We start from the raw sequence: 25700 nt of genomic DNA, 5'->3' as shown, positions 1-25700 counted from the left end.
AAACTTTCATTAAGGAAATATTCCTGCTAGTTGCCAGAAAAATCTGATTTCAGTTTAATTTTTCTCAAGACTATAAGGACCACAAGACAGAGATCATTATACTAAGTATAATATGATGTCATTGAAATTGAAACATGCCTTAATAAAGGCATAATTAGCAAAACTTGAACATCATCCAGATTTACTTTACTTTGCATTTCAAGTGAGAAACTTGTTTGTTTGTTTGTTTGTTTTTTTACATGTCCAGAGCAAGCATTTACTGCTCAAGATAGATTCTCTCTTCTGTTTCCGCAAACACTTCATAAAACACCTCCAATAAATCCAAATACTAACTTTTGACACCACTGGAGAGGGGGAGAATTCTGTGTGCTTAGACAACAGTATTGTATGTGCTGGCACTGGAAGAGCAAAGAAAATAACAGACTGTAAGATTAAATACATTTTAATCTTTTCTCTAACAGTGTTTTTTGATGCTTCTCCAGGAATGCAGGTAGCAGGTTCTGCCTTTTAAAGTAGTATACTTTAATTTGCTTTTCTGCTATGTTTCTTCTTTTATTAAACTTGTCACAGAACTGCTGTTCCAGCAGAATGTAATGGATAAGCAGGAAAATTTTTTTTAACTCCATTAAGTACCCCAGAATATTTCTAGGCATGATGGCTTTTTATCTATATGTTATTGACTACTACAGTAGCAATCCTATACCAAAGAGAAGAAAAAAACAAAACTGATGCATACCAAGCTCTGCAGATATTACAAAGTACAGCTTCTACCAGCACATTAGTGAGATTTCCAAACTAGTCTTTTCTCAAATGACTGAGCTGAATCTGATATGCACATGAGACTTATGCATAGGGGTAAAAAATACGTATGTTAAGTATGTATGTATGGAAGAAGGTATGCATGTAAAATACGTATCTAAGTATATAATCTCTTAGTGCAACACATTTGCTATAAGCAGTCCTTAAAGTTCATTTTTCTGCAACAGCATCATTGTAGCATCATTCAAACTGAATGATGATCATTCAGTTTGAAGGCAGAATTCCTGCAGAGCATTCAGAGAGAACCTGGAGGTGAGGAAGCATCAGAAGAGAATAAGACCCTACATACACAGTTTATTAAAAAGAATACATTAGAGTGGAACAGAGGTATTGAACAATTTCAGTGATGCAGAGTTCTCGTTAATTTGTACATGGAAAAGGGAATGAAAAGCCAAGCAAAAACTTATTTCTACAGTTATTTTCTCCCACTCAGTAATGATCACCCATGACTGAGCTCAACTGTGCTGCTGCTCTCATCTTCCTAAAGCAGTCTACTTTATATCTTGGCTCTTAATTTAAAAACAAAACAAAAACAAAAAGCACACAAAAAGCAGAAGAAATCCCATCAAAGAACCAGGAAAGCCTTATTTTCTTTAAGCCTTGTATTACACATTGTTTCAATGACAGTCAAGTTTCCTTTCTTTTTCACATGGATTTCCCTACCATTCCAGTGCATCTGTTTCTAGCATTTAAGCACTGAAGTCTTCTTCCTCCGCTTAGCTGCTCATTTACATTCATCTAGCATGCACCTCTTTTAATCAAATTTAGGCAAATTTGCCTAAGCTTCAGAATCTAAAGGCAGTGGGCACACAAACAGAACATTTAAATACAACGTACAAGAGTTTGCCCATAAGAAAACAAGACCCACAGAAGGCATATTTTTCCTATAGCAAGAAAATACTTATAAATTCCTTCCACTGAAAAGATAGAAAGCTGCTTTTATCTCCTAAGCTGTCTTTAAAAGGATTGTTTGATAAAATATTAGGTCATGGACATGTCAGTTCAAGCTGGGAAGTTTCAGGAAGTTTTAACTGTGTAAGAGAAAACAATCCTTTGAAGACCTCCAAAATTTCAAGTGGTCTACACCAAAAAAACAGAAATGCAAAGAAAACATGAAAAATTGTTCACTGAAATTTAAATACAAGAGTCATAGAATCACCAAGGTTGGAAAAGACCTCCAAGATCATCCAAGTCCAACCATTCATCTTTCTGGGAGTTTAACTGTTAATGCTCAAGTTTTGGGTACCTGCCCAGAAGAGAAGAACTACATTCCCCTGGGGACTTTGCAGTCCCAGAGAGGAGATAGAACTGCTGGCAAGGTACGTGATGCGCTCTTTTCCATCTGCTCTTTTTCTTCAGCTCTCCTCCCGTCTCCCTGCTGCTCAGCTGGACTGTGCAGCTCACCTCAGTGTTATGGTGAGGCCTATCCACTTTTTGGACATTCTCATTGTATTTGATTTATTATCTTCAATTCTGATCATATTGTATCATGGTGTGTTATCTTGCATACTTGATACTGTATTTAGTAAATTAGTTTGTTTCTCCTCAGATCGTTGCTGCTGTTTTTAATTATTTTGGGGTCCCCTGTTCCCTTTTTCCAGAGGTGTGGATTTTGCAAAACCTGTCCACCCCGCTGGTGACGGAACTGGGCCGAACCAGCCCGTAAACCATTGACATTCTTGGTGGGGAATGCAGGCAGAAGCTGCCTTTTAGCTGTTTAGAACAAATCTCTCTCTGCTCTCAGAAAGCTTCATTGGGAAAGTTTCTGTTTCACAGGTGCTCACTGAAAACTTGACCTTGAGACTCCAGGAGGACTGCCAATGTTCTGGGATATTTGTAAACTCTGAGCACTGCTATCTTGCTTCTGTAAAGAGAAGAAAAAATGATCCCGCTTTCTCTTTTAAACCTGTTTGCAGAGGGAGCTGCTAATTTCACAGAACTTGGGATTTTTAAGCAGGCTCCCACTCTCTCCTCTGAATCCTTTATGCAGGTTTTGACAGTGTTATCTACAAACTCAAAAAAGGTGCACACAATGCCCCCATCCAGGCCACCAATAAGGATAATGAACAGGACAGGCCCCACTACTGACTACTGGGGAACATCATTCACAACTGGTCTCTAGCAGAAATTAACTCCATTCACTACCATCTAGTCATCCAGACAGTTCTTTACCCAGCAAAGGCTACACATGTCCAAGCCACAGACTGCCAGCTTCTCTGGGAGGATACTTTGGAAGACAAGTATCAAAGGCTTTGCTGAAGTCTAGGTAGACTATGTCAACAGCCTTTCCCTCATCCATCAGGCAGGTAACTCGATCAAGTAGGACATGCCTTTCATGAACCCACACTGGTTGTGCCAGACCCCCTGGATGTCCTACACGTGCTGTGTTATCTCCCTCAAGGTGATCTGCTCCATAACCTTCCCTAGCACCAAAGTCAGGTTGACAAGACTGTAGTTCCCCAGATCCTCCTTATGACCCTTCTTGTAGATGGGAATCACGCTGGCGAGCCTGCAATCCCCTGGGACCTCTCTGGCTGACCAGGAATACTGATAATGATGGAAAATGGCTCAGCTGTCATCTCCACCATCTCCCACAGTGTGCTTGGCTGGATCCCATCTGTTCCAAGGACTTGTGGCAGTCCAAGTGGAGCAGTAGCTTTCTAACTGCTTCCACCTGGTTTATTCTGCTCCTTATCCCAGACTTCCAGGTCAGGGGGTACAATACCTCTATGATAATTGGTCTGACTTTTAAAGACAGACGTAACCAGTGGCTAAGATGAGCTCACGCTGGGCTTCTGCCATTCTGATTTTCCCCTGCACATCCTAGTGCTTCTTTGTTCTTCCCTCCACCCCCCAAGTTGCCTGCCCCTTTTTCTCCTGTAGCCTCAGAAAACATACTGCGTTCATCCATGCATGTCTTCCTCCCTGCCGGTTCATCTTGCAGCACAGGGGGACAGTCTGCTCCTGCGTCTTTAAGACGTCCTTCTCGAAGAGCATCCAGCCTTCCCAGATGCCTTTACCCTTGAGGACTGAATCTCAAGGGATCTTCCCTGCCAGGGTCTGGAACAGTTCAGTCTCCACCCCCCAGAAGTCCAAGGAGCAGTTTTGTTGGCACCCCTCCTGACTTCACTAAGAATTGAGAACTCTACCATTTCACAGTCACTCTGTCCAAGACAGCTCCCAGTCTCCACATCTCCCACCAGTCCTTCTCTGTTTGTGAACAGCAGGTCTAGCAGTGCACATCCCTTGGTAGGTTATCTGCAGAAACCTCTCAGACTGCTTCTGCTGCACTGTATTGTAATTCCAGTATATGTCAGGGAAGCTGAAGTCCCCCATGAGAACAAGGGCTGGTGATTGCATAACTTCTGCCAGCTGCCCACAGACCACTTCAACTACCTCTTCATTCTGCCTAGGCAGTCTATAACAGACCCCAACAGGACATCAGCCTTGTTGGCCCTCACCCTGATCCTTACCCCTAGACATTCTATCTTGTAATTCCCAGTCCTGAGCTCAACAACACTGAAACACTATCACAGAGAAGTACACCACCGCCCCTCTTATCTTGCCTGTCCTTTCTGAACAGCTTGTAGCCATCCATCGCACTGGAACAGGCTGCCCAGGGAGGTGGTGGAGTCTCCTCTGGAGATGTTCAAGACCTGCCTGGATGCCTACCTGTGCGACCTGCTGTAGGGAACCTGCTTTGGCAGGGGGGTTGAACTCGATGATCTCTGGAGGTCCCTTCCAACCCCTACACTTCTGTGATTCTGTGTGATTCTGTGATTGCAGCACTCCAATTATAGGAGTGGTCGCACCACATTTTGGTAATGGCAATTAAGTCACGGTTTACCTGTCACCTGATGGCTTCCAGCTTCTCCTGTTCGTTGCCTATACTGTGTGCAATGGTACAGATACACTTCAGCTGAGCCCCTTGCTTTGCCCCCATTCCTGACATCATTCCTCCACGCTCATCTCTAGTGGGCCATTTCCTCCATTAAGAAGAGGAAAGAGAAGGCCATTTTATATGCATATGGTATGACATGTATAACATAGTAAGATACAGATACTGATAGGCACAGAATACATTAAGAAGAAGAGAAACAAGATTACATTTCACATAGATCCTAGGCTAAAATGAGTCAGATTTATTCAGCAGTTCCCCTTCCTATCAGCCAGGTCCTTGGCAAAGCTGTAAGACAGAGAGGTCTTACTACTTCGTGGCCTTTATTTGGGTTTTTGATTGAACTGAACATACTTTCTGTCAGAAAACAAGAACAGAAAATCTTCGTCAATTTAAACAGAAGTAAAATATTGTTACTTCTGTTACTTTACTAAATGAATACTTGATCTTGCTAACAATAGAACCTCTTAACTAAGTAACAGCTTCATACAACAGAATCCAGCTGCCTTTTGACAAAAAAAACCTACACTTGCTGAATACCACATCATTTGTGGATGAAGTTCCTTCCGCGCTGAAAAAAGCAGCCACCTTCCCCTCCATGCTTATCCTGTTGCCATTCCTTCATACTGCCACGGTAACACCTAAAGTCTCCCTAATTCCTCAAGGACCAAGGAATACTTTGGTGAAAATTAAGCAGTGAGCAGCCTAGACAAACATTCAGAATAAGCAGTATTTCTATGACTGCTGCTCAGTTCCTCTTTTTTCCATAGTAACTAGTCCCCAAACACTTCTCCATATTATCTACCAATTACACTAGCTCTAATCCATGCCAAATCAGGATTAGATAAACTCTCCTCAGCTGATGAAGTCTCAGGAGCCAGCTCCAGCTCAGCAAATCACCTCTTGTTAGCCACACTGGCAGCAATTCCTTACATCACAGATGCTCAGGAACTCCAAGGACTGAACGTAATGGGCCCTCTCCTTAGAAAATGATGACATTCATGATTGATACAAACAGGTAATTAAAAAAAAAAACAAACACCAAGGTTAAAAATGTGAGTGTGTGCCTCAAGGTATTCAAGGTACTCTCTTTTTCAGTGAGGCAAACAACAGCACCTGTCCTCTCACTGTGTTGACAGACACTGCTCATTAGCACTACTGGGAATTACAGACCTATGCATATACTGTACTGGTATTATGGGATTATTTCCTTTCAATATCATAAAACAGAAACTGCTGAGTGGTTAAGAGGAAATTCTTGTACTCATTACTTTGTGCTAGGACACTTTAAAAGGGGAAGGAAAACAGCACCAAAAAAAAAAGCCAAGCTAATTCTACTCAATAATTTAGAGTAGAGTTTCATAGTCAATTGCGTACTTAAAAACTGAAAGCAGGCTCATGTTTGTAAACAAATAATTCATTTAGGCTTTGTTTCAAAGACTGCTGTGGGTTTTATGTTACCAGAAACAATTGGCAAAGTGCAGGGTTATTCAAAAGCAGAGCTCCAGTGAGAAAAATTTAAGGCATCTAAGCCTCAAAACATCATTATGGCATGATTATTTGGTGTTTTTATTTCCCTACCAGCTTTTCTCACGTTAGCACAGAAATGTCTCCAGTGCGCCATAAAAACGTAAGTTTCAGCTGCATTCACAAGAGCTGCTCTGAAGGTAATGCTTCCATTTTATTATGTTGGCTTACAATGTCAGAGTTGGTATGGCAGCAGAGGCTGAACCTTCCCGCCACTATTCCACTACTACATGTTGTTGCTGTGTGACGCAAGGCAGCAGAGGGGCACTCTGACACAATGGCATCTGACATGGAAGTGCAGATGAAACAAACGTGCAGCACCGTGCCACTCACCAACACATGCTGAACACTGGCAAGAGATCAAGCAGTGGATGTAAGCACGCTGAATGAAGCAGTGGGTGGTGTATTTCAGCAGCGGCCACAGCTATGCGGAAAAGCCATGCTTTGTACAGCCGTGCAGGCTCTTGTTCATCACTGGTGAACATGCAGAGCTAATGATGGTGACTATGCTTAAAATGATGGTGTTTTGTAGCTGAGGATTTGCTCCATCAAATAGTGTTATTGTACTCTTTGTATCTGTTATAGTTTCCATGGAAACAAATAGGAGGCATTTTCAGAGCAAAACTACATATTATTTAGTGCCATGAAAAAAGGATCACCCTGCACTGGTGCAGAAGGTACCAAGCTGATGACCTTGAAATGAGTTTAATACTCAGCATATATAGCAGCTTTCTTAATTTGTGAAAGAAAGCCATTTGCTCTGACATAGAAGCTAATCCTTGTTAATTGTATTCAGATTGTGACATCAATTAGAACTTGGCTCAGAGAAAAAATTATCACTAGGAAACTTGGCTAAAAAGATTTCAGCACTAGCAAACTTGGCTGAGAAGTTAAGGTGGATCAAGAAGGATGTGAGATTGGAGTGGTAAGATCTGCCTATAGGGCAAGGTCCCCTGTTTGACATAAGACATGGAGAGAGACACATCTATGAATACTGATGCAAGGTTTGTCCTGATAAAGAGCATGTCATTTTGTACTGATAAAACAGAACTAAATGCAAACACTACAGTCCTCTTCTGATTTTATAAGGTAATGATGGGTAAGGTTCCATTACTGGTAACATTTTAGGTAATTGAAGTGATTGATTCAGATCTGGAGATCAACAAATCTAAACATAATACTGGATTACATAATGGATTGTAGATTAGCTGAAAAACTGTTTCATTTTAGAAGAATTTTGGAACATATTTACACACAAAAAAAAAAAAAATCAAGAACTTGAGCATACTTTTCCCCTATTATGGATTTGTAGTTGAAATACTTTATTTGCAGTAAATCTGAACTTTTTAATGAGTCAGCTCTACAGTTTTTGCTGGCACGTAATAATAAAATAAATACAAAATACAATGCTTACAGAAAATTAGAAAAGCTAAATACTCTAACAACCTTATTTTTAGCAAAGCTGAGACTTGTTTCAAGACTATAGAATTTTGAAGTCCTACAGCTGTCATAAATTGGACAAGACTTACAGAAGTTAAATTGAAAGAGCTCCATTTCTGCTAACGTGCATTCATTAGTAATGTTATTTGACACGTGTGACAACTTGTCATAGCTTTGTAACTAAAAACCCATCACCAAACCATACCTAATTCAGATTTTATTTTTCAAGACAGATCTATGCAAGATGCCACAGTGTGCTTTCCTTCAATTTAATGAAAATAAAACCTTAAGTAGCACTTTGATCAAGGAACTCTGCAAGTCATTTTATGTTTTATATGAAAACAACACATGACATTTTAATAAGAAAGTAAATTTCTACTGCCTCAAAACTACCTGTGAAATGCCTTGACTTTTTTGGACAACACAAAGTAAATAACTATCACAGTACATGAATTTGCTTACTAAGTTTACATAAACACTACATAAAGCACAATTTCAAATTAGCACAGATAAATTCAAGATGCTTGATTTCACATCAGCTACCCATGCTGACAAAAACAGATAAAAGAAACTGCTAGTCTGTGACATCACACATAGTAATAAGATCTCCAAGACTGTACAATATAAAATTTTTCTTCTGACATATCTTGGTAGAGTTCAGGTACACAAAACTTCCCAGAAAGTCTTACTGACATAGCGATGGAATTGGGCAGACATAGCTACAAGGTATCCAAGCTAGCTCACAAGTTTCATCAAAACATTCCCATTTTTATCTGTCCTGGATTAAAATTGGATAAGCTCTTGACACACTCCCTGGTTCAACATTCAAGGAAATTCAGCAAATGGTTACTTCTGAAGAGCTCAAAGCACACCATTCAGCACTGAACATCCAGAATAAAGATCATCTTCAAAGCAGTTTCTTTTCCCAAGAAAACCAACTTTGTTTTTGCAGCCAAGTTACAACAAGTATTTTAAATTCTGTATATCTTAGTATAGTTTGGGTTGTGGAACAGACTAAGGCCTAAGTAAGTTTTCAACGCCTAGTTTGGTTTTGGAAAATGATAAAAAAATTCAAAGAAAACTGTAACATTCAAAGCATACTGTAACACTGACGCTGAGTTTATGCTTTTTACTTTTTGACCCCATTGCAAAATACTTAACAAATCCAATAGGATTACAACAGTTCTGCTTCAGTGGTAATGGTCAATACTGGTCTACACAAAAAATCTGTCACTCTGATTTTAATTTTGCAGAGCCTCCTCCCATTGAACATGTTGCCATAGTTTTACCAGAACAGTGGGGAGTCCTCTTCTAAATACAGAATAGAATAAAAAAAAAAAAGCTAAAATAAATTTACCTGCTGGAATAGAGCATAGGTTGATCACGTTGATAACGTTCATCTACATTCAAGGAAGAAGAAGAAATTGTGGTTGCCAGAGAAGCTGCTTCAAACAGAGATGGAGTGCTTGGTACTAAATCCGGCCGGCGGCGTGAACCCAGTACTGAATATACAAAAATAAAGAACAAGGTTAACTTCCATTTCAGATTGAATCCAGCAGCCTTTATGCAAGTATATGGGGTTATCTGGTACTCTCACTAGGTTCTCCAAGCTTCTACACGTTTGAATAGATGATACTGTGATGCGCCCATACCCACAGTCTTTACAAGGCAAATTTCAACTGCTAGTCAGTACATTCATCAGAATACAAAGCAACTGGAGGGACAAATATTAAACAGCAGTATGAATATATGATGAATTCTTCTAAGAGCCAGGACCGCTCTCACACTATGTGAGCCTTCTTTTCAGACAGGATTAAGTAGTCATTTCTCCTTTGTATCGGGCTGGAAATGACCTCTAACAGGAGCAGATTCTGTCTCTTCAAAAAGACTCTGGGGCAAACAAATTGAGCTTGAAAACAATGTGACATATTTATTTAGAAATCAGACAAAAGAATAGCACTGGCTCTGGCCTTAATCTGCTAACTATTGGACAAACTGTTTTAGGATCTCCTGCAAACAAGAAGAAAGCTAAGGTCATAAAACCTTGATATATAAATTACTTTTTCCATGCAGTATCCAAGAGTAACCAAACCTCAAGTTCTGAAGACTAGCCAGACTCCAGACCTTCTAGTTCACGCTTTTACAAAATTCTTTTAAAAATATGGTTCAGACTGTTGAGTTGAAAGGTATTACCTTCCTCATCAAGGCTGGAGTAGCTTTGTCCTTCAGTAATAATGCTTTGCGTTTCATCCTTCCACTCCTGGCTGACGGCACACACTATTTCTTGTGATGTTGCCTTTAGGGCTGTGATGGAATTGCATCGTTTCTTGGAAGGTGAAGACCTTAAAGCTGTGTTACCAAATGAAAAAAGGTGAGGAATTAAGTCACTTCAATGTCCTGTACATCTTTAACAGCATACAGAAAGGTAAGTCACCTACAAAGCTAGAGTTTCTTGGTACAGATCAGACTGTAGACTGTATACATCCAGATAGAGAAATCACTTATCAAATAGCTTGGCACTAAACCCACAGGCAGTGGTCGGTTACTTATCTCTGAGCAAAGTACTTTTATTTATTTGCTTTCTGGAGTTTCCTACTGATCATGGAACAAAAAGACAAATTAGTCAAACAAGCTTTGTATCACTGTTAGAAGTTTCCTATGTATCAGACAGCATCCTATGTAAGTGTATTCAGAGACAGACTGATGCAGAAGAAAACCAGACAGGAAAACTGAAAAGTTTTGGTACCTTCTGAGAAGTTACAACCATTTCTTTGAGCTATGAATCGTTCATATATAATAATGTATGTGCTATTACAGAATTTCTTCAGTGGTATGTGTGAAACCTAAACTTTTTTAAAATAAAATAAACACTTCCAAAATGTTGATGGCTTATATACTCAGAAAATGCCTGCTGTAATTCTTAGTAGGGCTTTCCCACCTGAACAGCACTTTGAGTGAAACACTAGATCTCATCATTGTTACTACAATCGAATCGTGATCTCTGTTCATAGTTCTCCTTCAGAAGAATGCCAGCTAGTTCAATTAGTGTTTTTTAATTGCCAGCTGCTGACTCTCATGCATAAGCAGAAAGGTGATGTCAGGTGCACTGGGATAATTTATAGTGTACTCTATCACAGAATTCAAGTTAAGAGCATCAAAGCCACTTGGCTGTGGATTGACAAACGCTTGGAAGAATGGAACCGGAAGCATGGCTCCAGGATATTGCTGAGAAAAAATATAAAACAAAATAGCTGCTGTGCTAGTCTCCGACCAATGATGAACCTTCTTACTACACCTCCACAGTTATTTATGGAGGCTTATTCTGTGCACTAAGGGAAAAGCACATACTCAGAACAGGGCTTAAGAGCTTAAACTGAAATGTCTTGCTTGAAGTTGAAAAGCGATGTTCCCAAAGATAGATACACTCCTACTTTTTTTTTTTTTAATGAAAAAATGATAATGTATTTTAACAACTAACCCATACAAAAGTAGATTAATAGCCTTGTATGCAGATCAGTAACAGCGGAATACTGAAAGAAGTTAATAGCCTGAAAAAGTGAGACAGACAAATTAAAATCATCAAGAAAATAAGGCATCATGTCCCTTAGTTGTACCATAGTTTTCAAATACAGAAAGGCTCCCATCTTGCACTGAGATAAATCCAGCAGTCAAAACCAGAAAGAATTGAAAATACTCAAATGCACAGGGAATGTGTATACTGGAAAGGTTCCAGATAATAAAGCCTTTGAGTAGTGTCTCTTAAAACTTAGCTCCCTAGCAAAATTATTCCATAGTTAAAGAGATCTCAATCTCAGGAGGAACATTCCTTTCATCTGAACTGATCTTTAATTCTTTTTTTTTTTTTTTTTTAATACGATATTTCCTTGCTGTCTTGTTTTTATATTAATCACAATGTTGTGCCATAAAGTGATAATTTTAAGTTGTGTTATTTATCTCTTCCAAAGGTTTTCGTGTGTAGCACCTTAAGTTGTTTGTATAAGAATTTGCAGCCACCTTCCTTACGCTGAAATTTAATTTTTCTACCCTTCATTTCAATTTCCTTCCTACCTTTCTCTGTATAGGCTTCATTCTTCTTCTTTCAGATAACTAAGGACAATATTCAAAGAGACCAGACTAACACTAATCACAAAGGTATTTACAAAATATCCTCTATCAGTTTGACACAATGCCATAGGTTCAATATTAATCCTGTAGCATTTGAACAAAGTGTCTATTCCACAAACTAACTTCCACCTCCAATGAACACACAGCTAAACAAGATAGGTAACTGCTATACTGCATTCTGCTAACCAGGACTTGTTCTAGAATATATGCTTCTTTATCAAGTACATCGTTCTAGCCACACAGTTGATTTAAATTTATTTGTGAAGAACTGTGCTTTAAAAAAAAAAATCCCAAACTCACAGAACACTGTTTCTTAAAGGGTAAGTGTCAGAAGCATGCAGTTTTTTACCAAGTGGAAAAGAAAAAACAACAACTTGCAATTTCATCATTTCCACAGACTTCAAAAATAATTTCACAGTGAAACAGAAGTTAGTAAGGATGCAACCAATCAATCTGTATATCTTACATACTAAAGGTTTTATATAAGCTGCCATGATTGTTGAAAAAAACAAAACTAAACTAAAAAAACCCTCATTGCTCTGATAACCAGAACAGCTTCCCCTAAAACTGATGCTTCAGACTGAAACTCCTTTCAGTAGCACGACATATTCACAAAAGAATTATCCATCCTTTCATGAGTATTTATAACACTCCCCAAAAGTTTATTTTCCTGAATACTTGTCACAACATAGCTTGCACATGAAGAATCACTAACTACAATTAATTTAAATGGTTTTTTTTGCTCCTCTAAACACTTCCGCACTCTCCTTAAAGTACATCATCTATCCTTTAGTTTGTCAGCTCTCAGCTTTCTCTTTTCAGTCTTCTTATTTAGAAATTTCTCAAAGTACCTATCATTTACTTCTCTGGTTTGTTGTCACTCAGAGTCTGCTTAAGGTCACTTTCCCCCTTCTCTAACACTTAAAAAAGTCTACAGTTACATGGTCTTCTTTAAATTACATTAATAATTCAATTTATTTCTGAGAAGTTACAATAGTAAGAAGTTAAATTATTGCTGATATATTAAAACTGAAATCTTTGGATAACTCTTTGGAATAAGTGATATTCCTCTGCTGTGATGGTGGGTTTCTATTGGCATTTTCTCTCTCTTGTAAATACCTATTAACAGTACGCATCTTGCCCTTTAGAATGAATAAAAGTGTTAAGGAAAGGAAAGGGGAAATGGAGGCAAAAAGTAGAAACACAAAGTAAAGATGAAAGACTTAGTTAAACCCAACTTTCCATTTCTTTTTGACAAAGCACATAAGAAATCCGTATCAAAGGGAAGATTGCCTACATTCAAACATGTTGAAGAGGATATTTCATCAGTCTTTACTTATTCACATTAAACAAAGCACTGAGGGTACTGCTATGAACAGAAGCAGGACAAGACTCATAATTAGCTCAAAATTTATCTTTCTATCAATGTCAATATACAGAAACCTATCTTATCTTCAGACGTCCAGCAAAAAAAATATATACAGCAAAAAAGGCTACAGCAAAAAAAAAACCAAACGACACATAGCAAATACGTAATTCTACTACCAGGGTACAATCCCACTATCTCTAATGAAAAAACTCGAGTTCTGCTAGCATAAGTGGTATATGATCTTGTAGAAAGGATTCTTGTATTACCAGGACAGAAGTGTTACAAAATAATGATTATGAAAATGCCTAGAAGAGCAAACTCAACTATTCTCTTACCTTGAACTTTCTTGAAAACTCTTGTATTCATAAACTTTAAAAATCTATCAGCATAAAAACTTGGTCTGTGAACTGAAACTGTATCCTGCAAAATTGAAAAAGGTCTTAGTCACATTTTCTATAAAAAAATCAAAATTATACTGTTGAGATAAAAGTTCAACACATCAAGTAAACAGTACCACATTTTTCTGGTCTACTGAAAACAACAAAGCCCAAGCAATTATTTCCTTTAAGGAAAGATAGCTCTAGGTAAAAGTTTACATTTATGAAATTACAAATTCAAACTTAAATGGCTATGTTCTGCAAAATCACTGCAGAATTTGAAAATGATAGTTTTCAGAACATGAGTTTTTTAATGTCTTGCTAATGGCTACTCCTCTGTAAGTCACAAAGGCAAGATCACTTTACCTGCTTTTTGAAAGGACAACAAAAAATCAGAGCACGTATCAAGAGCAACCTAAAAGATTTCAGAAACAGTTTAGATGATAAGGTGATGGTAGACTACAAATATACCAGAGTTCTCTTTTTCCTGTTTAACAGAAAACAAAGTTCCATTACTTTTAATAAAAAAATAAACCAAAACCAAAAACATTTACCCCATCATAAACAAGAGCTTTCCATGAATGTTCCAGCTTCTTCATTAACCTAAGTACACAAAAAAAAAGTCAGAACTGCTCTATAAAATGTCCACATTTGTAAGTAATTTCAAAATGTTGTATTCAGTAGAAGTTCAATTGCCATTTACCTGTAAGACTGCAGAATATCAATAATCCCCATAAACAGAAGCAGCTTTTCTCCTTTATGGCTTTTAGCTGGAATACCTCCCATTCTGACAGAAACAATAAAAGTGCAGTTAGAATCTCTGATTGTTGCTTTGTAGGTGAAATAAACCCACCTACAAATCCAAAGAAATAAGACAATTTCAAAGCTGGATGCCACAATGCAAATTCAGATGTAGCTCACTTAGCACAGAACTGATTTGAAATGGCAAGTTTAAAGTACTTCAGATAGACTGTTACATACTTATCATAAATAAGGTATATTTGGGGGTGATTTGTGGATAGGATTGCACTGGGCTTTCTGTAGCAATACTGCACTTCTCATTATCTGAGTAGCACCCAATATCTTCACCGCTACATGATGCCTCGTCTCCCATACTTAATAACCACAGGAGCTTTCTTGGATGCCCTATGTAATGAGCTGTATCTTTAAGTAAAAAACAAAAAAACAAAGAGCCAACAACACAAACCAAAACCAAAAATGAACACCCCCTGCCAAATGGCTGGTGCAACACCTCTGTAATCGTACAACAGCATTCATCATGCCCTGTGTAAAAGTTATACTGCAAAAAACCTCAATGAAACCCAGCTTTTTGCCTAATTTATATTCTAGACCACAGAACATTTGGAAACTCTAAAATGCAAAGTACCATGGTTCTCTCATTTATCTGCTGTAGGTTTAAACACACTTTCATAGTGTTAATTGTATTTACACACACAGCTCCCTCAAAAGCTGTGAGAAAAATTCTTCTAATATTCAATTAAACCCTCATTATACTCAAGAATTGACTACAAAGATTAAGAATGGTGATCATAATATCCTCATTGATAATGGATGCATTTCAAAGGAAACAACAGAAAGAACACCTGAATATACGAATACATGAATATGTATCGCTATATGCAGTTTTTGTTATACAGAAATATAAGAGAAAAGCAGCCATCCTCAACCTCAAGAAATAGCGTACACAAATACGACTGCACTTCAGCAGTGATTATACAATCCTGCGTATTGAGTATACTACTTTAATATCAAAAGTAAGCACTACAGAAGCATCCATTTCGGTGTTAATAGTTTTTAACTATGGCTCATCAGGCTGTTTTTAATTAAGACTAGTTTATATCCGGGACTCTTACAACGGTTGCCTCATGACATTTCTTTTATAAATGAAACTAACAATATTTGCAATCAGCTGTTTGAAGGTATCAGTCAACTACTCAACATTTTTACTTCTCAGTCTCCAGCAAGTCTTGATGGTGAAGCTTTGAAAAAGTTAAAATGCAAAACCCTTTCAATTCCTGCAATACAGATGAGTCTTGAATGTTTTCCCAATAAACATCATGTGACACTGTCTGGAGAACTTTTAATGTCAATGTTAAGAGTGTAGTATGGCACTTACGTGTTTGTTGTCTCTGTTACAACAGAGTCCCCTGACTTCCCAGGCCCCTGTATGGACTCCATGGCTGTGGAATAGAGAACTTTCTGCCCTCCAGGACGTTTCCCATCAGATGCGTTCTGGGAGCATTCACCCTCTTTTTCTCTCATGTTACTGTTCAGTATGTGTATCCCCAGTAACAGACTGTAATCCATGATCTTAAAACTTTCTAGAACCTATGAACAAAGAAGAACTGGCTGCAGTGAAACGAGGAAAGGCTACATGAAATTGTGTTACACAGCAGCATTTTGAGAACCACAATAAAAACGAGCGTTCACAGCAACGCTTTTCCCCGACTGGGAAAACGTACAATAAGAGCCCTAAAAAATAATCTTTTACTACTCCGTATAAGTTAAATGCTAGTTATCTTATCTCTTAACACCTGACAAAAGAAACATATAAAACAAATGTAACATAATGTTGCTCTGTAATCAAGAAAGATACATTCACTCTTCTTTATTCATAGAAAAAAAAATAAATTAAAAGTTCCACTATATACTTAAGAACTACACATAACTGTAATTCCTGTTCCAGGTGCTTTAAGGAGAAATCCTGCCTATGCTAAAGTAGTACTCTTCTCCACTTCCTGTTTTAACTCAGAAAGTATTCCTGAAGCATTTCCCAATGTCAGGAAAATCACTTAGTACTGCTCTTTTCAGAGCCTTCTTCTCTAATGCACATGTACCATATATTTCTAGTCAGTGACATCATTGTGAGATATCTGTCATACCTCCATTAAAAGGCAATATATTCAAGTTAATGTGTGAACATAAAATAAAACAAGCTGTAATCACAGCAACGTAACAAAAATGTTAGTAGAAAGAGGCTGGATTACTACCCCTGATAATGACAGTGCTATGTGGAAGGAGAGAAATAGTAGCAACAAGGGAAAATTTGCAGTGCCATTCAACTTTCCTTCCATTCATTCACCTCAGCAATGATTTATGGTAAGTTTTAGCACACAATGCCCAATGCAAAGGTGTAATTTTGTCTGAATTAAGAGGTACTAGTACATCTTTTTACCTCAGTGGGAACAAAATGTGATCATTTTATAGTGACGACAAACAAAGAGCAGAAACTCTCTATGTTAAGAGTTGACTCTTTATGTTAAGTGCAGCTAACCAAAAGCACAAATATTTTTAAGCAAAACACTGAGTTGGCATGTGAACTCTATGACGTATTGCAAACCCAGAATGAGATTTGTTGGCAACCTCCAGGAAGCATTTAATGTTCTGTGAATTTGTATACGGAAAAAGTAGTCTACTACTTAATACCAATCTCCAAAGATAATTTTAACTTCAGTGATCAAATATACGCAAAGAGGTAGGAAAGCTCCTTTCCACTCCATTTATATTTCTTATATACTTGTCAAAGTAACTAGAAGCTGAATTCTTTCCTGCCTCTGGTATTTGTTTCCATGAGACACAATAGCTTAATTTTTGCTTCACTCTTGGTACATAGGGTGAAGAAAGCAAGCATAACACAAAGTAACCTAGGTGAAAAGGCACAGACTCATACCAATTTCCAGAGAGAAAGAAGGAGATTAGACAGTGTGGTAGGTTTGAACTTGCTCAGTGTCCCGCACCCACTCAGGTCAATGATGAATGGGACAAGAAAAATGCATACATAGGTATGGCTATTAGTACTCCAGAGCACCTTTTGAAAACAGAACTCACCCAAGTTTCAGGATGCAAGAAAAGCATATTTTAATTGACCATGTGACAACATAAGGAAATGTTATTGCTCACTGTGTGTTGGTGGCTATTAACTTCCTGTTTTATAATCACTAACTGCAAGAATAGCACAACAAACAGATGTGAAAGCCCAGACACTTGGCATCAAATAAATCCTAGAATTTTCCTTACCATTTGCTAGTTACTAAGCTTTTCTCATACACATTATTATATTATTATATATATAATGCAGCCACTGAAAATATGCAATCAGTAGAAGCCTGCCACAACACTCAATTAGTTTCTGTGCTGGCTGAAAAAAAAAAAAAAATACCAAAACAAGAAACAGAATTCGTCCTCAATAACATTACCACAACAGAATAGCTAATAACACTGTCTATGCAAAGCCGGATTTCACCAGCTTGTCAAGTTTGCAAAAAAAGCATTATCACTTTCTTACATTTATAATACCTGGCAATTCTGCCTTCAACCTATTCCTTACTCACTCTCTAATTAGATTACATTAGAGTCACTATGATTTAACAGCATTAATTCATTACCCACATTTAGGATTTGATACAGTCTCATGGAAAGCTATGGTATCATGTACTGGTCCCTATTCCAAAGGGATGGACCCCTTACATAATAAAATTAATCTTTCTGACTACATCAATTCGTCATTGCCACTTAAACCCACAGTGCTTTTGTTGTACAAAGGACAGATAATCTTTCTGACTACTATTTTGTTCCAAAAGCTACTGGAAAGAAACACCAGAAAAACAGGAAGGTATTCTGCTATCCTGTTTTTCATAAGCAGTATCAAGTTTTTGCTATAAGGTACTGAACTGAGTTCCTAATCTAGTGCAAAAACAAACAAACAAACAAAAAAAAAAAAAAAAAAAAAAAAAGAAAGGCACCAAAAAAATAAAAAGAACCCTAAAAGAAATCAGTTCAATAAAGGCATGTATTCACAGCATAATGAGAAAGCTCATTGAAATATCTGATGCCAGCCAGACGGCATTGCTAGAAATTGATATTAACTCTCAGAAACAAGCTTCTTGTGAAGGAAAAGTCAGAAGCCCAATCATTATTCATGTAACCACTCTGAGATGTGCCCTGCTAATAGAACGCTACTGGGAAACTTCTGCAAGAACATTCTTGTGTTTGTTAATGACAGATGAATGTTCTTGTCATGCACTTGTTTGTAAGCCGTGCTTACCAGCAGCCTCCAGCTGGTAAGCCTCTCAGCATTCCAGCCTTAAGCACTACCTTGCCTTCATACTATATAATAGCCCAGTCAAGCTGCAACTCAGAATACATTGCTTCTGAACAAGGAAAAATAACTCCTTGAATCAGATTTTCTCTTTTCTAAGTTAATCAGATGTTGAAGTGTTCCATGAGTCATCTCAGACAAGGTCACAGTGAACAAGCTCAGCCAGTGACTAACAACGAAGCACGTATTCCTGCTATGTAATTTCATTTTTATACCACATACAGCCCAAGGTATGAACTGACGGCAAAATCTCTGTTCACGCTGCTAACCACAAAAGCTCCTGCAATTTTCACAGAATGAAAGAAAATACTACATAGAAAAAGATAATTTTGTAAGTTTTTTCATAAACTTGTAAGGTTAACCACAAAATCAGGCTTTTCCTCTGCTATAAGAGTTTCAGAAAAGGGGAATAAGAACTAGTATAACAGAAATAAAATGAATTTAACAGCTAATCAATGATCACATTCCAACATAATGAGAACTATTTTCTTTCTTTCTTTTTTTTATAAAGAAATAAAAAAATACAGAAGAAAAGTCTGTTTCACAAAAATATGCACTCTCAGAAACAAGTGTGCAAATGTCCAATGCCTACTGACAGGTGATGCTGCATTAAACTCAAAAGAAGTAGTTTTGTTGAAGTGCAGCTTCAGGATAAGTAGGGTTAGTTTCCATTTAAAATTATCAGAAGGGAAATCTCCCAATAAAGAAAGCCAAACTCAATCATTTGGTTTGCAATTCTACTTTAAAATCTTAGCAGTAATGCACTTTGTCCTAAAATCTTGAAAAATGCTAGGCATTGGGAAGGAATAACAAAACAATAAACAAGCATGACTTGAAGTCCTACTCTGACCAGCAATGAGAAACGGCATTCACAAATTTTTCATACTATAGATAGCACAGAGATATTAGCAAAGTAACAGTCACAATACTCCTACGGAACACCTACTTACTCTCCTGACTTCTTTTTTTAATGAAAAAAAATACAAGGAAGAAATAAAGTACTCCTCCAAAGAGGGATCACTGCATCAATCTTCATATTAACTGTCAGGAATGTTTTTGGTTTCTTCAATTGCAGTAAAACACCTTAAGGAAAGGGGCGAAGAATGAAAGATTACTTGAATCTGAGCTTTATTTATTGCTGTGTTTTCTGAGAAAAAGGTTATTTTTCCAGAATTTGGAAGACATATCCCCAGTGAAATCATAAGCCACACAGCATCTCCAGGCATACTTTGCCTATTCTTAAGCCATAAACACTTCAATTGAAAACTTAAATAAACCGTCTTTCTGTTGAAAAACTAATCATTTAATGCAAGACAAAAAGCCTTGGTCTTGGAGTGAACTGATTTGTCTATTAGTCTGTGTAATTTAAGTGACAGGCCCACTAAGGTCCCTGAGAAGACTAAATTTTGAACTTCTAGGCGGGCTTCTTAATATGCTTCACTAGGAAAACAAAAACCATTCTGAAGTAATGAAGATCACTAGTGCTCTTATAAACATTGTTTGTTTTCTTCATCCCCTCTTTTTAAGTAGATGTAGAATAAATCTTATGTTAATTTTCAGAATATCATATCTTTGCAATTTCCCTGCAGAATTTTAACCTCAGGATAAATAAGTGCTGTTCAATTTTCATAGACGGTTTTCCTGTCACCGGTATTTATATACACTGGAAAGTGTATATAAAGCAAGAGGAGAGAGAAATACTGGGAGCTGCATTCTTACTGGCAAAAAGAAGTTATCACAGCATCTACAGATAAGCATCTTACTGAGCAGACACTAACAGCAAAGTAAAGAGCAAAAAAAGACTGCTTCGAAGAATTTCTTCCATATAGCTAATTACTACAGTCAACTGCATTGACATACACCTTTAATTGGCCCTTTTTTGTTTTCTCTTGGATTCAGCAGCAGGTAGGAAAAAAAACATCACCAAGCTGTATTTAATAGGACAGTCAAAATTCCTGTATATGACTAGTTAACATTCAAGGGCATACTGCATATGTGCAAGCACATATATGAAGCAAAGATTTACAAGAAAAAAATCCATGACTATCTATTCTTCTGAAATTCATGTTTTTCATCTGAAGTTATGCTAATGCACTTTGTTAGGTATCTAGATGAGCTTGTAGAAAACTATCTCTGAATAATCATGACACTGTCCATTTTAAAAGGGATCTTTTTTCTTCCTTTTGATCAACACTTACCTGTAAAACTCTTGATTTTTTTAATATATGAAGTTCAAAAAGCAACCTTTCTTACGTGTTTGGACTTAATTCCTGGTACCTGAGAACATGCTTGGTGTCTTCTCCTATGCTCTCTACCCAGAAAACAGGTAGTTTGCACTTATGAATTACTAAAGAGCTTCAGTAAAGATCGAGCACACAATAATAGATGCCTAGCTTTACTTTGATTTGGTAGCACCTATGTACAATAAAATACTACAGTTAATTCACTTCTAGCCTTTCTTTCACAAACTGACATGGTCATGTTACTTGTACCTAAAACTTCAGTTAGTGACATAACTTATCCTTAATTTATACACAAGTATTCCTCTATACAGAATTCCTGTGTGATTAAATGTTTATAAGAAAACACAGAGGTAAGTTTGATGTGGAGTTCAATTCTGTGTATCTTTAACAAAACAAAACCAAACAACATTGAAAATGCATTTTTAGCAGTCTTCACTGATTTTGGTTTTACTTAGTATTTGCTTAAAGCTTTTACATCTTTGTCTCATCCTGAGTAGAACAGTTTCTCTTCATATTTGTCATAATTGAATTTTACTTGAAAATTGGAGAATTCACTTTGTTTTTAGTTGCCTACAGTTTGACACAGTAATGAGCATAACTAACAAATAATAAACTAACAAATAAAATACAGTTTAAGTAGCAGTGATTCAAACACCTGTCTTTCGATACTCTCAGAGTTTACCATTATATAAAAAACGGGCATGTTGGCTTTAGAAACTTGAGATGAGTAAGGCTTCACAGAAAACATTTTAAGTGAAGGTCCAGCCAGTAGAACATGCATCAGTAGCACCATACTGCTGCATTCCATCCCAACTCCCAGTCACTACAATAGTGCCTGCTCACAAGAATATGATAGCTTTACTAAATCTCCATGACAGTCTGGAATTTGAAAGCTAGTTCAAACTTCCAACTGTATTTATTGTCCTGTACCATGAACTCAAGAATATTACATCCTTCTGACCACTGTAATATTACAATTTTTCATTTAGCTAGGATGCAAAAAGCACAAAAAAAGTGTGTGAATAAAGCTTTCAGTTCCTACCACCTTGACAAGTGTGGAACACCAGAGCTAGGTACAGAACACAATCAAAAAAGGAACTCAGACACACGCCCTATGCAAGTAGAGACTACACTCATTATCAGTGAAACTAACAGTCTGCTAGAGGTGAAGTGTTCAGTAGGTGACAAGGGCAGCAAGAAGAGTTTCTACAGCTAAAATTGCACCAAAAGGCTGACCAAGGAAAATGCCAGCTTGCTGCTGAGCTGGGTGTGCCTGTGACAGTAGGCACAGATAAGGCAGTTCCTCATCACATTCTCGATTGCCAGCAGAAAGGTCAGCCAGGCTTCTTGCTTAGTGATATGGCTCCAGGAGCAGTTACCAATGGGGATGTTAATATTAAAAAAGCGAGAATAAAAAATGTTGCTTACTGGCTCTGATGTTCCACAGAGCTCTCCAGTAACACATGCCACGACTTTACCAACCGTTTCTAACAAAGCAGGGAAAGTCCTCCTTCATAACAACAAGTAGACTATCAATTCCTGTTTTTACTTTTCAATTGTGTTCCCTTTATTAGATTCTGTTTTTATTCTCCGCTTAACAGGTTACCCTCCAAGCTTTGCCTGGGTAAGTAACCTTCAACAAGTAGAGGAGGGTGCACAAAAGGGTGTCCAGAATGCTGATGCATTCTGCATTACCACACATGGAAGCAGCTCAGGAAATGCTCAATGCAAGAGGCTACAAAAAGAACAATGCATGACGTTAGATAAATGTCTAATGCTGAATATGCAGCTGAACGTTAGGTCACCCAGTTTTACAAATCAAGCACAAGACATTGCAGAGTTTTGTTTAATTAAACAAAAAGTACTATTCATGTGCAAAAAAAAATCTACCCACATTTTCCATCTTGCAAAACAGGTGGCAATGAACAATTAAGTGATGTTCAGGATGCCTTTTCTATGCCTTCTTCAGTCAGTGCATTTCTCTGTTTTATCATCAAAAATTATTAAGCAGGTCTTTTCTTTCTGCAACCCCCTTTGATTCTTTTGGACCTCTGTGGGAACTGAGTAGCTCCTCTTTTTTCTAGCTTTACTTTTTTTTTTTTTTCCTACCAAAAAAAAATTATTATATAAAAAACAATTCTGCCTACAAGAGACACTGATATCACTCACCAGGTTCACAACGGCAGACATCCCTCCCTATCTACAAAATCTTATGTGGACATCAAGCAGTACCTTTCAGCATGGGAAATTACTTTGCTCCAGAACTAAGACTGCTGCCACAAGACATACCTGCATTATTCAGTTTATTGGCTTCTATCCACTAAGAATGAGGCAGCCCCACCAAAGCAGTACTGAGCCTACTACTTTAAATACTCTTCAATCTTACCTAATGGCAGTACTACAGGTCTATTTGCTGAGCATCAGGAAAGATTCATTAAAAACTTCAAATTAATGGAAAACAGTAATAATAAGAAATACTCTATTGTATTTAGCTGTATTTCCATAAATGGGCCTTAAATCCTAATAACCAACTAAAACATAGTTTTCATCAGTGCTTTGACATTTTTTGTTTTTTCTAATTAAATTGGATGGAGAGGGACCTGGCAGGTTAAACAACATAGAGAGTTATATACTACTCCTTGTTTTGCTGAACTAAATCTAGAATAGACATGAACAGAAAAGATGCTATGGTCAATAAATCTTACTCACGCGACAATCCCGTTGCAATGTTTTCATTAATGCGCTGTGAGTTTCAGAGTCAAAATACAATCCTTCATGCATGTCTTGCAAGAAATCCAAGTCTTTGAACGTTGGGTTGGACTTCTCCCTCTCTTTTCTTGATGCTCTCCTTTTATACGTGGAGCCTTTCAAGTCATATGTGAAATGCATTTTCAAGGCTCGTGGCAAAACATTGTTCATTACAACAATTCTAATATTGATGCCTCCCGACTGAACACAGTATAGCCCATAAAATTTGGGTAGAAGAGTTCTTGGATTCTGGTTCAGATTCTAAAACAAAAGGGATACATTTAAATACGCTTATTTAGAAGAATGAACATGCTTAAGAAAGTTATTTTTATGCCAAAGGACAGTAAACAAAGAGCAAGAGAACGGAACAGATTTTCCTACTAAGCACAGTTTCCTTGAACAATTCTTAAACACACCACACTATTCTGAAAAGAAACTAAAAGTGAGAGGTCTACCACAAAACAAACCTCCTGCGATGCCCAGAGGCTTCACATAACCACACTGTCCTTCCAATGCAGAGGCTAAACGCAAGTATTGCAGGAAAAAATAAAAATAAAAATAAAAATAAAAAATCAGATGCTGCTACCAACACACGTTACCTCCTGACAGGTAGTTCCAATTTAGTTTGAACTGCCACAATCACACTTCTTGATATGCACTATTCTGACAAATACGAAAGCATCTCTGATTCTGCATGTATAGCAGGTTTCTCTTTCCCACATCCCATGAAAGTGTAGACTGGGCTAACCTAAACATTTACCCAAAGATTTATTTTATTGTTTTGATCTGAATAACCTTTGCATTTCACATGTGGGAAGAAGTTTGGGTCAACTACCCTAACTTGGATTCTGAGAAAGAAGAATCTCTGCCTCCGTGAGGCTTTTCATTATGAAAATTAGTGCCAAATGATCAGGTTGTCTCCACGTGAGTCTGGGGTCATTACAGAATCATGACACACCATCAAAATAGTAGGAGATCACTAGAGGAGAGAGTAAAAATCATCCTTCTGAATGCAACTACTCTCAGTTTTTGGCATGAAAACACAACAAAGGGAAAAATTACTTCAAGTCTTGCATTATTATAAAGTTAGAATATATACCTATGGGAACAAACTGCTTTCATGGAAACAGGGTGATTAAAGCTTTACATTTTGGAAATCCTTGTATATGTTAAAAGCAAGAATAAAGCTCCTAGAAGCAAAGAAAAGTGGTCTTACATTTACTCGTAGTAATGCTCAACTCAAACCTATGCTGAGCTGATTATCCTGATTACAAACAAGAAAAAGGAGTACCTACCATTGTAGGTTTTTTTTTAATGCTTTTTTTAAAACAAACACTGAATCTCCATTGCATTACTGTAATCACAATTACGTTTACAGAATCACAGACTGACCAGGGTTGGAAGGGACCTCAAGGATCATCAAGCTCCAACCCCCCTGCCACATGCAGGGCCACCAACCTCCCCATTTAATAGTAGATCAGGCTGCCCAGGGCCCCATCCAATTTGCCCTTGAACACCTCCAGGGATGGGGCATCCACAACCTCTCTGGGCAGCCTTTTCCAGCACCTCACCACTCTCTCTGTAAAGAGCTTCCCCCTGACATCCAAATTCAATCTTCCCTCCCTCAGCTTAAAACCATTTCCCATTGTCCTACAGTTATCTACCCTTCCAAAGGGTTGATTCCACTCCTGTTCGTAGGCTCCCTACATTCCTCATTCTTTGTACAAGCAGGAAGATAACATTAAGTGCTTGCTTAAGAAAACACAGGAAAAGAAAATCTGGCTAACAATAATCACAGGTGTTATATTCCAAAGTCTTGTATACTACCCAGAAGAATCTGTCTATATGCACATTGAGTAGTTTTTGTTGAAAAAAGGAGAATTGTTTAATTTATTCTGGATTGATGATTTCTGTTTCTAAAGCCTGACACACATAGAACAATACAATCAACATTAGCTTTCAAAAAGGTTCTACTTAAAATTTAGGTATTGAATAAATTATTTTTGTAAGAATACTTTTAACATCATCGTTTTAA

General features: G+C 37.5%; 1 protein-coding gene across 2 annotated transcripts in view; it reads right to left on the bottom strand.

Annotated features, from left to right (window-relative positions):
* PIP5K1B (phosphatidylinositol-4-phosphate 5-kinase type 1 beta) overlaps positions 1 to 25700 on the bottom strand; it is a 99641-nt gene that overhangs the window by 12211 nt on the left and 61730 nt on the right. For both annotated transcript variants that reach the window (XM_042877477.1, XM_042877478.1), the window contains exons 7-13: positions 23627 to 23926; positions 15693 to 15904; positions 14259 to 14342; positions 14110 to 14158; positions 13514 to 13598; positions 9878 to 10033; positions 9042 to 9186 (exon numbers count right to left, since the gene is read on the bottom strand). In XM_042877477.1, the coding sequence (XP_042733411.1) occupies positions 9042 to 9186; positions 9878 to 10033; positions 13514 to 13598; positions 14110 to 14158; positions 14259 to 14342; positions 15693 to 15904; positions 23627 to 23926 (1031 nt within the window). The remainder of the gene's footprint in view (positions 1 to 9041; positions 9187 to 9877; positions 10034 to 13513; positions 13599 to 14109; positions 14159 to 14258; positions 14343 to 15692; positions 15905 to 23626; positions 23927 to 25700) is intronic.

The sequence above is a fragment of the Lagopus leucura genome, unplaced genomic scaffold (assembly GCF_019238085.1).
Source record: "Lagopus leucura isolate 7727_CA_CO unplaced genomic scaffold, USGS_WTPT01 Super-Scaffold_100018, whole genome shotgun sequence".
In the NCBI taxonomy this organism is placed as follows: domain Eukaryota; kingdom Metazoa; phylum Chordata; class Aves; order Galliformes; family Phasianidae; genus Lagopus; species Lagopus leucura.
This window is presented reverse-complemented; position numbering and strand designations above follow the sequence as displayed.